Source organism: Antechinus flavipes, chromosome 5, assembly GCF_016432865.1.
Source record: "Antechinus flavipes isolate AdamAnt ecotype Samford, QLD, Australia chromosome 5, AdamAnt_v2, whole genome shotgun sequence".
NCBI lineage: Eukaryota > Metazoa > Chordata > Mammalia > Dasyuromorphia > Dasyuridae > Antechinus > Antechinus flavipes.
In genome coordinates this window covers 237,990,553-238,005,785 of record NC_067402.1, presented here as the reverse complement: position 1 = coordinate 238,005,785, position 15,233 = coordinate 237,990,553, and the positions used below count along the sequence as shown (strand labels likewise).

The 15,233-nt window shown below is 35.5% G+C and overlaps 1 protein-coding gene across 4 annotated transcripts in view; it reads left to right on the top strand.

The window, feature by feature from the left end:
- The window catches only part of PTPRR (protein tyrosine phosphatase receptor type R), a 394,529-nt gene that overhangs the window by 204,338 nt on the left and 174,958 nt on the right, over positions 1–15,233 (top strand). For 2 of the 4 annotated variants that reach the window (XM_052000767.1, XM_052000765.1), the window contains exons 6-7: positions 7,337–7,402; positions 10,209–10,471. In XM_052000767.1, coding sequence (XP_051856727.1) covers positions 7,337–7,402; positions 10,209–10,471 — 329 coding nt within the window. The remainder of the gene's footprint in view (positions 1–7,336; positions 7,403–10,208; positions 10,472–15,233) is intronic. The other 2 variants (XM_052000768.1, XM_052000766.1) reach the window with 1 other exon arrangement.

The window sequence follows — 15,233 nt, the reverse complement described above, 5'->3', positions numbered from 1 at the left end:
CTAAAGCTTGAGATCTTACCCATTCACCAGGTCACATAATTCCAGAGAGCTCCCTATAAACCATGTGGGACAAAGACCATTGACTCAAATAAATTAAGAAGATTTCTCAAGGTAAAAGCAGAAAGGAATTTTATCAAGATCTTGCCAGGAAAGGCAACAAGCAGTCAGAGAAGGAGAAGAGAGGTCTAGTTGACAAACAAGAATTATATGGGGGCCTAGACTAACACTCCCTATAGGCTGGACTTTTGCCCTGATTTGTCAGGACAAATGGCCTCACATTCTAAGTCATAAATGAGGAAAAACTTCTAATCCAACCACATCTTTAGGATTACTAAATTACCTTATATGGGAGTTTTAATGCCAAGGTAGTCCTAACTTAGTTTCACAAAGAAACGGGCTATATGGTCCCACTCCTTGTGAATTACATGATTTCTGGAGAAAGAAACCTGTGCCCTAGGGCACAGCTGATCTTCATTCAATTTTTAGAACACTGTCTCCATCTTGTGAAATAGGTTTCACAGTTCACTTCATTCTAGGAGTTTTGCTTAGAAAACACCAAATAGGATCACAAAGAATCAGATATAACTGAAACAACTGAACAGCCACAACAATGACAAATTCATTGGAAGGACAAATACTGAAGTTGAAGTTGAATCTGACCACATAATGAGAAGACAGGACCCAGTGGGAAAGATTCTGATGGTAGAAAAGATTAAAAGCAAAAGGAGAAGGAGATAATAAAGGATTAGATGCATAGATAGTGTTATGGAAGCATTGAACATGAGTTTGGCAGACTTTGGGAGATGGTGGAGAACAGAATGTCCTGGCATATTATGGTCCATATGGTCTTATAGAATTGATATAACTGAACAACTGAGCAACCACAAGAATTTGGGCCTTCATAATTCCTCAAAGTATAATCATTTTGTACCTCTTCAATAAAATAGCTCATATCCGTCTTTTTTTTTAATTATTCTCTGTAATTACCTTATTTTAGATCACCTTTTATTTTCACTTAGACCATTATAATAGCCTTCTAACAGAACTTTCTGTCTCTAGTTCATTCTCTCTCCAATCCATCCTTCATATAGCTAACCCAAATAATTTTCCTAATTCACAATTCTTTTCATGTAACTCTTCTACTCAGAAACCTTTAGAGGTTCCCCATTACAAGAATAAAGAATACACTTTTAACTCTGCTATTCCGGTTTCTATATTTTGGCTATAACATATCTTTTCAGCTTTAGCTTCACTTTATCTTCTTTATTTTCTAATCAAACTCTTTAGCATATTCTTTTCCTGCCTCCTCCCATCTCTATGACTTTGTTAATACCACCTTGCTCCTGACTCTTTTCCTATTCTTTCATTAGTTATGCATTTATCGTCTTTTTTTCTATGGCATTATGCTAGGTAATAAAAAAAATGATTTTTTAAAAAAAATAACGTACACAGATAGACACAACACAAGGTAGATTGTAGTGGGGTTAAAAAGGGTTATGTAGACAAATCTGTCTAGGAAAGTTTGAATAAGAGAGAACTTTAAGGCCTTTCTTCAGGGCATATGTCAAGTTGTTTAATGAAGAGCATTCCTCAATATCCTCCTATTTCCTTCTACCCCATAGAAATGACAGCATTTTGCCTAAACTACTCCTTTCAATTACTGTATCATATTTCTGTCTTGTATTCAAAATACTCAATGCATTTGTGATGTCATTGATATAGATGGCCCCTCTAATGTTGTAAGTCTTGATCTACTAATGTCTTCTCTTTTTGTTAGATTCTTGTTCTTTCTCCCAGAAGGTTTTCCCAGGGGATCCACTCACTGTATGGAGATCTTTCCTTACTTTCCCTCAAAATAGATAAAAAAATTCATCCTGTCATTGAAATCATCCTGGAAGCTTTTCTGGTATGGTAGAACCTTTTAAAGTGTACTCAATAGGCATAGTTTTTGAAAACTCAAAGTCACCTTCATCTTGATTTCTTTTTCATGCTCGTTTGATCTGACTTTTCTTGTGCAACATGATGAATATGGAAATATTTTTTAGAGGAATTGCACACATCTAATCTATATCAGATTGCTTGCTATCTTGGGGAGAGGGATAGGAAGGGAAAAATTGGAACCTAAGGTTTTGCAAAGGTGAATGTTGAAAAAATCTTTGCATGTATTTGGAAAAATTAAAATATTATTAAAAAGGAAAAACAGTTCTTTGAGAGGTTCAAATCTTGATATTTCTATATTTCTAGGACAGTGCCTTACACATAGAAAGAATTTTAATTTGTTGACTCAAATCATTGCTGAAAAAAAGTATTTATTTTGTTACTCAAGAAAATGGCTTTTTTCTTTGAAAAATATTTTGGATTCTTTTAATAAAAGTTGCAGGAATATAATTTAGCTCTTTAGTCAGCTAAAATAAGTCTCCAACAAACTCCAATTCATATTGTTCTAATGTGTCGTTTGTTTTTGTGGAGTAGTAGCACTTTGAGTGGGTTTTTGAAAGATGAAGGCAATAAATATTTTTAAATTCTACTTTTTGGATGCTAATCAACTTGAGTATTTTAATCTTTAATTTTTTTGTTTTTGTTTTTTAAATTTTTTTAAATTAATAACTTTTTATAGACAGAACCCATGCCAGGGTAATTTTTTACTTCTGTTCCGATTTTTCCCCTCCCTTCCCCTACCCTTTCCCCCAGATGGCAAGCAGTCCTATGCATGTTAAATATGTCACAGTATATAGTAGATACAATATATATGTGCAGAACGGAACAGTTCTTTTGTTGCACAGGGAAAATTGGATTCAGAAGGTAGAAATAACCTGGGAAGAAAAACAAAAATGCAAACAGTTTACATTCATTTCCCAGTGTTCTTTCTTTGGGTGTAGCTGCTTCTGTCCATCATTGATCAACTGAAACTGAGTTAGATCTTCTATTTGTCGAAGAAATCCGCTTCCATCAGAATACATCCTCATACAGTATCGTTGTTGAAGTGTATAATGATCTCCTGGTTCTGCTCATTTCACTTAGCATCAGTTCATGTAAGTCTCTCCAAGGCTCTCTGTATTCATCCTGCTGGTCATTTCTTACAGAACAATAATATTCCAAAACATTCATATACCACAATTTACTCAAGCAATTGATGGGCATCCATTCATTTTCCACTTTCTAGCCACTACAAACAGGACTGCCACAAACATTTTGGCACATACAGATCCCTTTCCCTTCTTCAGTATCTCTTTGGGGTATAAGCCCAGTAGTAGCACTGCTGGGTCAAAGGGTATGCACAATTTGATAAATTTTGGGGCATAATTCCAGATTGCTCTCCAGAATGGTTGGATTCATTCACAACTCCACCAACAATGCATCAGTGTCCCAGTTTTCCTGCATCCCTTCTAACATTCATCATTATTTTTTCCTGCCATCTTAGCCAATCTGACAGGTGTGTAGTGGTATCTCAGAGTTGTCTTAATTTGCATTTCTCTGATCAATAGTGATTAGGAACACTCTTTCATATGAGTGGAAATAGTTTCAATTTCATCATCTAAAAATTGTCTGTTCATATCCTTTGACCATTTATCAATTGGAGAATGGCTTGATTTCTTATAAATTAGAGTTAATTCTCTACATATTTTGGAAATGAAGCCTTTATCAGAACCTTTAACTATGAAGATGTTTTCCCAGTTGTTGCTTCCCTTCTTATCTTGTTTGCATTAGTTTTGTTTGTACAAAGGCTTTTTAATTTGATATAATCAAAATTTTCTATTTTGTGATCAGTAATGGTCTCTAGTTCATCTCTGGTCACAAATTTTTTTCTCCTCCACAAATCTGAGAGATAAACTATCCTATGTTCCTCTAATTTATTTATAATCTCATTCTTTATGCCTAAATCATGCACCCATTTTGATCTTATCTTGGTATATGGTGTTAAGTGTAGGTCCATGCCTAATTTCTGCCATACTAATTTCCAGTTATCCCAGCAGTTTTTGTCAAATAATGAATTCTTATCCCAAAAGTTAGGATCTTTGGGTTTGTCAAACACTAGATTGCTAGAGTTGACTATTTTGTCTTGTGAACCTAACCTATTCCACCGATCAACTAATCTATTTCTTAGCCAATACCAAATGGTTTTGGTGACTACTGCTTTATAATATAGTTTTAGATCAGGTTAGCTAGGCCATCTTCATTTGATTTTTTTTTTCATTAATTCCCTTGAGATTCTCGATCTTTTGTTCTTCCATATGAATTTGTTGTTATCCTTAAAATATTTTCTTGGAAGTCTGATTGGTATAGTACTAAATAAATAGATTAGTTTAGGGAATATTGTCATCTTTATTATATTCGCTCAGCCTATCCAAGAGCACTTAATATTTTTCCAATTATTTAAATTTGACTTTATTTTTGTGGAAAGTTTTTTGCAATTTTGCTCATATAATGCCTGACTTTCCTTTGGTAGATAGATCCCCAAATATTTTATGCTGTCGACAGTTATGTTGAAAGGAATTTCTCTTTGTTTCTCTTGCTGTTGGATTTTGTTGGTGATGTATAAAAATGCTGAAGATTTATAGGGATTTATTTAGTAATCTTTGCTAAATTTTTTTAGCTACTTTGCTAAAGTTGTAAATTATTTCTAATAGCTTTTTAGTAGAATCTCTGAGGTTCTCTAAGTATACCATCATATCATCTGCAAAGAGTGATAGTTTGGTTTCCTCATTGCTTACTCTAATTCCTTTAATCTCTTTCTCGACTCATTGCCGAGGCTAGTGTTTCTAATACAATATTGAATAATGATGGTGATAGTGGGCAACCTTGCTTCACTCCAGATCTTACTGGGAAAGGTTTCAGTTTTTTTCCATTGCATATGATGCTTACATATCATTTTAAATATATGCTCCTGACAATTTTAAGGAAAAGTCCATTTATGCCTATTCTCTTAAGTGTTTTTATTAGGAATGGATGTTGGATTTTATCAAATGCTTTTTCTGCATCTATTGAGATGACTGTATGGTTTTTGTTAGTTTGGTTATTGATATATTCAATTATGCTAATAGTTTTCCTAATATTGAACCAGCCCTGCACTCCTGATATAAATCCTACTTGGTCATAGTGTATTATCCTGGAGATGGTTTTCTGTAATCTTTTTGTTAATATTTTATTTGAGATTTTTGCATCAATATTCATTAAGGAGATTGGTCTATAATTTTCTTTCTCTGTTTTCAGCCTACCTGGTTTAGGTATCAGTACTATGTCTGTGTTGTAAAAGGAGTTTGGTAGGACTCCTTCAATCCCTATTTTTTCAAATATATTATATAGCATTGGAGTTAATTGTTCTTTAAATGTTTGGTAGAATTCACATGTAAATCCATCTAGTCCTGGGGATTTTTCTTAGGGGATTGGTTAATAGCTTGTTCTATTTCTTTTTCTAAAATGGGACTGTTTAGTATATTTACTTCTTCCTCTGTTAATCTGAGCAAACTATATTTTTGAAAGTATTCTTCCATTTGATTTAAGTTGTCGAATTTATTGGCATAAAGTTGGGCAAAGTAACTCCTAATTATTGCTCTAATTTCCTCTTCATTAGTGGCGAGTTCTCTCTTTTCATTTTTAAGACTAATAATTTGATTTTCCTCTTTCCTTTTTAAAATCAGATTTACTAAGGGTTTGTCTATTTTGTTGGTTTTTTCATAGAACCAACTCTTAGTTTTATTAATTAATTCAATAGTTTTTTTACTTTCAATTTTATTGACCTCTCCTTTTATTTTTAGAATTTCAAGTTTAGTGTTTGATTGGGGGTTTTTAATTTATTCCTTTTCTAGCATTTTTAGTTGCAAGTCCAATTCATTGACCTTCTCTTTCTCTATTTTATACAAATAGGCCTCTAGAGATATGAGATTTCCCCTTATTACCACTTTGGCTGCATCCCATACATTTTGGTATGGTGTCTCATTATTGTCGTTTTCTTGGGTGAAGTTATTAATTATGTCTATGATTTGCTGTTTCACCCAATCATTCTTTAGTATGAGATTATTTAGTTTCCAATTATTTTTTGGTCTACATTCCCCTGGCTTTTTGTTGAATGTAATTTTCATTGCATCGTGATCTGAAAAGGATGCACTTACTGCCTTACTGCATTTGAGTTTGAGGTTTTTATGTCCTAATACATGGTCAGTTTTTGTATAGATTCCATGAACTGTTGAAAAGAAAGTGTACTCCTTTCTGTCTCCATTTCGTTTTCTCCTGAGATCTATCATATCTAACTTTTCTAGTATTCTATTTACCTCTTTGACTTCTTTCTTATTTATTTTGTGGTTTATCTAATTCTGAGAGTGCAAGGTTGAGATCTCCCACTATTATAGTTTTGCTGTCTATTTCTTCTTGCAGCTCTCTTAATTTCTCTTTTAAGAATTTAGATGCTATACCACTTGGTGCATATATGTTTAATATTGATATTGCTTCATTATCTATGCTACCTTTTAGCAAGATATAGTGCCCTTCCTTATCTCTTTTAATTAGATTAATTTTTGCTTTTGCTTGATCTGAGATCAGGATGGCTACCCCTGCTTTTTTGACTTCACCTGAAGCATAGTAGATGCTGCTCCAACCTTTTACCTTTACTCTGTATGTATCTCCCTGCTTCAACTGTGTTTTCTGTAAACAACATATTGTAGAATTCTGGCTTTTAATCCATTCTGCTAACTGCTTCCTCTATATGGGGGAGTTTACCCTGTTCACATTTATGGTTAAAATTACCAATTCTGTATTACTTGCCATCTTGCTAACCCCCGTTTCTGCTTTTTTTCCTTCTCTCTCTTTTATCCCCCTCCCCAGTATTAAACTTGTGAGCACCATTTGCTTCTCACAGCCCTCCCTTTTTAGTATCCTTTCCCCTACCTTAGAGTTCCTCCCCCTATCTTACTCCTTTTCCTCACAGTTTCCATATTCCCTTCTGCTTAGCTTATTCCTTCCCTTTTCACTTTTCCCTTTCCACTTTTCAATGAGGTGGGAGAAGTTTCACCATAAATTGAATATGTCTAAATTTTTTCTCTTAGAGCCAATTCTGATGGCAGATACCCACTATATTCACCCCCCCCCTCCATTCTTTCTCTCGGATATAACAGGTTTCCTTTGCCTCTTCCTGAGATGTAGTACCCCCACTTCACCCTTTTTCTGGTACAATGTCCTTTCCACCTCTAGTTTCTAGAACAAGGTATGCATGTATTCTTTATACATCTTTGTAGCAGAAATATAGTTCCCAAGATTTCTTTTTACCTTTTTAGATTTCTCTTGAGTTCTATATTTGCAGATCAAACTTTTTGTTAAGATCTGGTTTTTTCATCAAAAATAGGTGAAATTCGCTTATTTCGATGAATGCCCATCTTCTTCCCTGGAAAAAGATGCTCATTCTGGCTGGGTAAGTTATTTTTGGTTGCATACCGAGTTCCTTAGCCTTTTGGAATATCATATTCCAGGCCCTTCGATCTTTTAATGTGGACGCTGCTAGATCCTGGGTAATCCTTATTGTGGCTCCTTGATATTAAATTGGGTTTTTCTAGCCACTTGCAGTATTTTTTCCTTTTTCTGATAATTCTGGCCACTATATTTCTTGGTGTTTTGATTTTAGGATCTCTTTCAATAGGTGATCGATGAATTCTTTCAATGTCTATTTTACCCTCTATTTCTATGACTTCTGGGCAGTTCTCTTTGATAATTTCCTGGAAAATAGTGTCCAGGCTCTTTTTTTCATCATATTTTTCTGTGAGTCCAATAATTCTCAACTTGTCTCTCCTAGATCTATTTTCCAGGTCTGTTGTTTTCCCAAGAAGGTATTTTACATTTTTTCCTCAATATTTGATTTTTTTTTGGTTTTGCTTGACTGATTCTTGTTGTCTCCTTGAGTCGTTCAATTCCATTTGTTCGATTCTGATTTTCAATGAAGTATTTTCTTCACTCACTTTTTTAATATCTTTTTCTAATTGTCCAATTGGGTTTTTTAAGTGAGTTGTTTTGTTCTGTGGATTTTTTTTCCATTTCGCTAATTTTATTTTTTAGAGAGCTATTTTCTGTTTTCAGTTCACTAATTCTATTTTTCAACTATTTGATTTCTTTATCCACTCTCTCTTTAAATGAGTGGGATAACTTCTCCAGACTCTCTTGACAAGCCTCCCTCTCCTTTTCCCATTTTTCTTCTAGCTCTCTTGTGAGAGCCTTTTTAATTTCTTCTATGAGATTCATCTGTGCTGAGGAACAGATGATCTCCTCCTTTGGGAATTCACCTGGAGACAGTCTGTTTTTAGTCTCCTCAGGGTTTAGAGTCTACTCTCTATCTGTATAGAAGCTGTCAATGGTTAAGATCTGTTTCAATTTTTTGCTCATTTTGTCAGAGCAGAATCAAAGACAAACTAGCAAGGAAAAAAAGAAAAAAAAATCAAAAACAAAAGGAATCTGCTTTCTTTTTTGGGCTGAGTGGTGTTACTGAGCTTCCTCTACACACTGCGTGGGGAGGGGGGCAGTAGCGAGGCACTAGCAGGACTGCACTCTGAGACTCCCAGTGTGCTGAGACACTGTGGGGGCGGGGTGGCCAGGTCTCAAGAGACTCCAGCTGTTTGGGGTTGTATTCTTCACCCACAGTGTTTACAGCTTCTCTGCTTGTCTGCTGGCTTGCTGACAGGGCAAAGTATCCAATTCTGTAGCAAAGCTCTCCCCATAATGACAGCTGAGATCACATCCCACTCCCTCTCTGGTCTGCTTGGCTGTGAGCTGTGTGCTGTGCTCTCCCTGCCATTGCCTGCCCTCAGCCTGTGCCCAATCTAAAACCTTCCCCGTCCTCAAGCAAAAACCGACCTTTCCTGGTGAATTTCAAGGATGTCTTTTTGGTAACTATTTGTCGTTTTTTTTTGTTTTTTGTTTTTTGTTTTTCAGTCAAGCATTAATTCAGAGGCTTGTCATGAAATGAATTCTGAGAGAAAACCCGGAGCTTACGCAGCTATGTACCTCCTCTCTGCCATCTTGGCTGGAAGATCTTTAGTTTTTTTAATTCTGTAGTTTAAAAACAAAAATACTAAGTATTTGAAGATTTTTCTAGCATCTTGGGAAAGTTATTCCCTCTATTTTCTAGTCTTAAATATTTGACCAGGAAACTATGGCTATAGCCAAAATATCCTTTAGAGATGTCTGCTTTTTCATTCTTTTTTTTTATAACTAGATAATCCAACCAAAGTTTGTTCAGTCATCATTAATTTATTCCTTGATGCTTTCATCAATTCCAATTCATTAATTAGTCAATTTTTTTGGTGAGGAAATTAGGGTTAAGTGACTTGCCAAGGGTCACACAGCTATTATGTGTCAGGTTTCTGAAGCCAGACTCCAGGACTCCAGAGCTTGTGCTCTATCCAGTGGATATAGCTGCCCCAATTAGTCAATATTATGCAAAGAATTATTCTACCTGCCAAAGAAGATGCAAAGGGCTTCAGGCAAGGATGTAGATGATACAAGGGAATAAAGTAAGATACAGAGTTGCTGTTGGTCTATGATGGTAGAATGAATTTTCATTCTTCTAATTTTCTAGACCAGTGAAATCACAGTTACAAAAAAAATCTTTAAAAAATATTTTAAAGAATTTTACTCTTTTACTATTTTTAATATATGCATAGGACCATAATTTTAGAAAACTTCTTGGAAATCATCCAGTCTAAGCCTCTTACTGTTAGATGAAGAAACTAAAAGAAAAGGAAAGTGACAAGCCCCATGTCACTCGGAAAATAAAGAAACACACCAAATATTTTAAAACTAAGTCCTCTCTACCTAAAGTCTGGTATTGTTCCATTACATTATGCTACTTTCATATGAGATATTTGTCCTCCATATATTTTGTGGGAATTTTCTTCCTTTTTTTCTTTTATTATTTAAAAAACAGTTAAGTATACTGATATAAAAATAACAAATAAAAATAAATCCAATTTACTTCTTGAAATCCTTTAAAAAATAAATTTTTGCATATATTTAATTAACATGTTATTTGCACAGTAAATAATATTACAAACATAATTTTGAGAAAAATTTATACCAGGAATAGAAAAAACAATGCAAAAACCTTTTCTTTAAGACAAGGAAATGATGAAGACTTTCTTTTGTATTCCTATGACTTTTTTTTAACCAGTGGAATAACAGCCGCTATTCTATTTTCTTTTTCTATTTCTATTCTTTTTCTCTCTTTAAAGGTTCTTTACAGATTAAAAGAAAAATTTCAGCTTTCTCTGAGACAAGACAAGGAGAAAAACCAAGAGATCCACCTGTCTTCCATCCCATTACAGGCCACCCAATCTGACACAAAAACAGTCACCAGCATGGTCCAACCTGAACACACCCCTAAAGTGGTGAATGTCATAGTGGATCCTCAAGGCCAATGCACTCCTGAGGTCAAACCTGCTATTTCTGCTAGTCCATCGCCTTTCAAAATGAAATCTATAGGACTTCAGGAGAGGTAAGAAAGTGTTTCTAAACTTACTTTCAAGTCTGACCACACAGGTGTTGATGAATTGGACCTGATTGATTAATTAGTCTATTAATTTAATCTAGAAATGTTCGTATCATAGGAAGACATTCAGAAACAATAGTTCTTATTACCGGAAAAGTAGGTCTTTTAGACTGAGCTCATTAAGGTAATTTTAGATTGTGATTCTGCCAAACTGTCAAAGTAGCTCAACTTAGCAAACATCATGGATACTGGTCTGCTACATATGATCAAGCGAAGGTCTTTCAGATATCACACATAATATAAGAAGTAAAGTGTTACTGGATTCCATTTCTGTTTTCATTAGAGTGTGAATAAACAATGAGATCTTTGAGAATGTTGATATTTTTATTCTTATTGGCTTATCTGGTCCTCACAAATTATTTATAAAGATGTACCATGATTTGAAACCTCATAGTGAATTCCAATGATCACATTGTCCAGTTTCTCCAATGAAGTAGGTTCCAAGTGTTATTCTGGTTCCAACCTGTTTACCACTACCAAAATTTGACATCTGATTGTTAATCTTGTGGTGATTGAATACCTTGGAGATTTGCTGCTATTGTGGGCCACAAGCTGGAGAATTGTGTAGCTAACCCTCCATTCTATTTCCACAACACTAGCTGGAACTGTTATAAGAAAGCAGTGACCATTGAGGCTAATGTTGCCCCAGGCTAGACTGATCTAGGTCTTAGTGGTGGACCATTTGAGCTAGAGGAGTATAAAACATATTCCAATGCAAAATAAGGATGAATTCATCAAAGAGTATATAAAGAAAGAATTCCCCTTTACACACACACACATACACATACACACACACACACACAATATATATATATATATATATATAATTTAAATGTACAGATATACAGATTGTCTCCTCCTGCTTCAGGTGGGCAGGAACTGTCTTTTACCCTTCTTTGTATTCTTATAGCATTTAGCAATGTATCTGTTATATAATAAATGTTGGCTGATAAATTGAACTGCTAAATAATTAGAATTATTAAAAGATTAGATGTTAGAATACTAGTGTTCACTCAATGGAATTGATACAATGCTTATTGGTTCACACATTAAAGCAAATCCTTACAAGGTCTTAGGTCACTAGTATTGATAGAAACAATGCTTAACACCTTTGAGAGTTCACACATTGGCTCACACATTGGAGTTCACAAGTATGGGAGATACACAAAGTTAACTTTGTAACTTTGTGAATTCACATCTCCCATAATCCCACTATTGGAGGAGAAGTCAACCTTTAAGTTTACACCTCTAAAAGAGCATAAAAACAGCTGAGCTCACTCAGGAGAGTTCAGTTGAAAAGATTGAGAGGGGAGCGTCAGTTGGAGATTGAGAAGCCACGAGTTGGAGTTGAACTGGAGGCAGAAGCTGGAAGAGCTAAAAGACAAGCTGCAAGAGCTCTTGGAACCAAGGAGGGAGAGAGGCCTCTAAGAAAGCTAACCAGGCCCAAGGAAAGAGAGGAGACTTGGAAGGAGAAAATAAACATTTGGATTTTATGAGCTGGCTGCATTTGAAGTGATTATTACTCTGAACTCAAGCCAGAGAACCTCCCCAAGAAACCTGCTCCAAGAGAACCATCATATATTTTAGAAAAAGAAAAGAAGAGGGACTTCTGGCCAAGATGGTTGAAAGGAGGCACACAGCTGTGTAAGCTCCAAGTTTTCTCTCAGAATCCATTTCATTACAAGCCTCTGAATTAATGCTTGACTGAAAAAAAAAAACAAACCCACAAATAGTTACCAAGAGAAGACATCCTTGAAATTTGCCAGGAAAGGTCTGTTTTTGCTTTAGGGCAGGGATGGTTTTAGATTGGGCCCAGGCTGAGGGCAGGCAGAAGCAGCGAGAGCCCGGCAGGCAGCCCACAGCCAAGCAGACTAGAGGGGGGTGAGGTGTGATCTCAGCTGCTGTTGTGGGGAGAGCTTTGCTACAGGATTGGATACTTTGCTCTGGCAGCAAGCCAGCAGACAAGCAGAGAAGCTGTAAACACCGTGGGTGAAGAATACAACCCCAAACAGCTGGAGTCTCTCGGGACCTGGCCACCCCTCCCCCACAGTGTCTCAGCACACTGGGAGTCTCAGAGCCCAGGCGCAGTGCAGTCTGGCGAGTGCCTCGCTGCTGCCCCCCAAGTCTGTAGAGGAAGCTTGGTAACACCACCCAGCCCCTCCCCCCAAAAAAGCAGATTCCATTTGGATTTTTTTCTTTTTTTCTTTGCTAGTTTGTCTTTGATTCTTCTTTGACAAAATGAGCAAAAAGTTGAAAAGGACCTTAACCACTGACAGCTTCTATATAGGTAGAGAGCAGATTCTAAACCCTGAGGAAACTAAAAAACAGACTGTCTCTAGGTGAATCCCCAAAGGAGGAGATCATCTGTTCCTCAGCACAGATGAATCTCATAGAAGAAATTTAAAAGGCTCTCACAAGAGAGCTAGAAGAAAAATGGGAAAAGGAGAGGGAGGCTTGGCAAGAGAGGCTGGAGAAGTCATCCCACTCACTTAAAGAGAGAGTGGATAAAGAAATAAAATCCTTGAAAAATAGGATTAGTGAACTGGAAACAGAAAACAGCTCTCTAAAAAACAAAATTGGCGAAATGGAAAAAAATTCCATAGAACAAAATAACTCAATTGACAATTAGAAAAAGATATGAAAAAAGTAAGTGAAGAAAATACTTCATTGAAAATAAGAATTGAACAAATGGGCTTTTCCTTAAAATAATCAGGACCATATATTTAAAACCTTCAGTAAGCATTATATGCAATGGGGAAAAACTGGAACCTTTCCCAGTATGATCTGGAGTGAAGCAAGGTTGCCCACTATCACCATTATTATTCAATATTGTATTAGAAACACTAGCCTCTGCAATAAGAGTCAAGAAAGAGATTAAAGGAATTAGAGTAGGCAATGAGGAAACCAATTGCAGATGATATGATGGTATACCTAGAGAACCCCAGAGATTCTACTAAAAAGCTATTAGAAATATTTCATAACTTTAGCAAAGTAGCAGGATACAAAATAAATCCCCATAAATCTTCAGCATTTTTATACATCACCAACAAAATCCAACAGCAAGAGATACAAAGAGAAATTCCATTCAAAATAACTGTTGACAGCATAAAATATTTGGGAATCTATCTACCAAAGGAAGGTCAGGTATTATATGAGCAAAATTGCAAAAAACTTTCCACACAAATAAAGTCATACTTAAATAATTGGAAAAATATTAAGTGCTCTTGGATAGGCCGAGCGAATATAATAAAGATGACAATACTCCCTAAACTAATCTATTTATTTAGTGCTATACCAATCAAACTTCCAAGAAAATATTTTAAGGATCTAGAACAAATAACAACAAAATTCATATGGAAGAACAAAAGAGCGGGAATTAATGAAAAAAAAATCAAATGAAGGTGGCCTAGCTGTACCTGATCTAAAACTATCTTATAAAGCAGCAGTCACCAAAACCATTTGGTATTGGCTAAGAAATAAATTAGTGGATCAGTGGAATAGATTAGGTTCACAAGACAGAATAGTCAACTCTAGCAATCCAGTGTTTGACAAACCCAAAGATCCTAACTTTTGGGATAAGAATTCATTATTTGACAAAAACTTTTGGGATAACTGGAAATTAGTATGGCAGAAATTAGGCATGGACCCACACTTAACACCATATACCAAGATAAGATCAAAATGGGTCCATGAGTTAGGTACAAAGAGCGAGATTATAAATAAATTAGAGGAACATAGAATAGTTTATCTCTCAGATTTGTGGAGGAAGAAGAAATTTATGACCAAAGACAAACTAGAAACCATTACTGATCACAAAATAGAAAATTTTGATTATATCAAATTAAAAAGTCTTTGTACAAACAAAACTAATGCAAACAAGATTAGAAGGGAAGCAACAAACTGGGAAAACATCTTCACAGTTAAAGGTTCTGATAAAGGCCTCATTTCCAAAATATATAGAGAACTGACTCAAATTTATAAGAAATCAAGCCATTCTCCAATTGATAAATGGTCAAAGGATATGAACAGACAATTTTCAGATGATGAAATTGAAACTATTATCACTCATATGAAAGAGTGTTCCTAATCACTATTGATCAGAGAAATGCAAATTAAGACAACTCTGAGATATCACTATACCCCTGTTAGATTGGCTAAGATGGCAGGAAAAAATAATGATGAATGTTGGAGGGGATGTGGGAAAACTGGGACACTGATGCATTGTTGGTGGAGTTGTGAATGAATCCAACCATTCTGGAGAGTAATCTGGAATTATGCCCCAAAATTTATCAAACTGTGCATACCCTTTGATCCAGCAGCTTATACGCCAAAGAGATACTAAAGAAGGGAAAGGGATCTGTATGTGCCAAAATGTTTGTGGCAGCCCTATTTGTAGTGGCTAGAAACTGGAAAATGAATGGATGCCCATCAATTGGAGAATGGTTGGGTAAATTGTGGTATATGAATGTTATGGAATATTATTGTTTTGTAAGAAATGACAAGCAGGATGAATACAAAGAGGCTTGGAGAGACTTGCATGAACTGATGCTGAGTGAAATGAGCACAATAGGAGATCATTATACACTTCCACAATGATACTGTATGAGGATGTATTCTGATGGAAGTGGATTTCTTTGACAAAGAGACCTAATTCAGTTTCAATTGATCAATGATGGACAGAAGAGGCTACACCCAAAGAAAGAACACT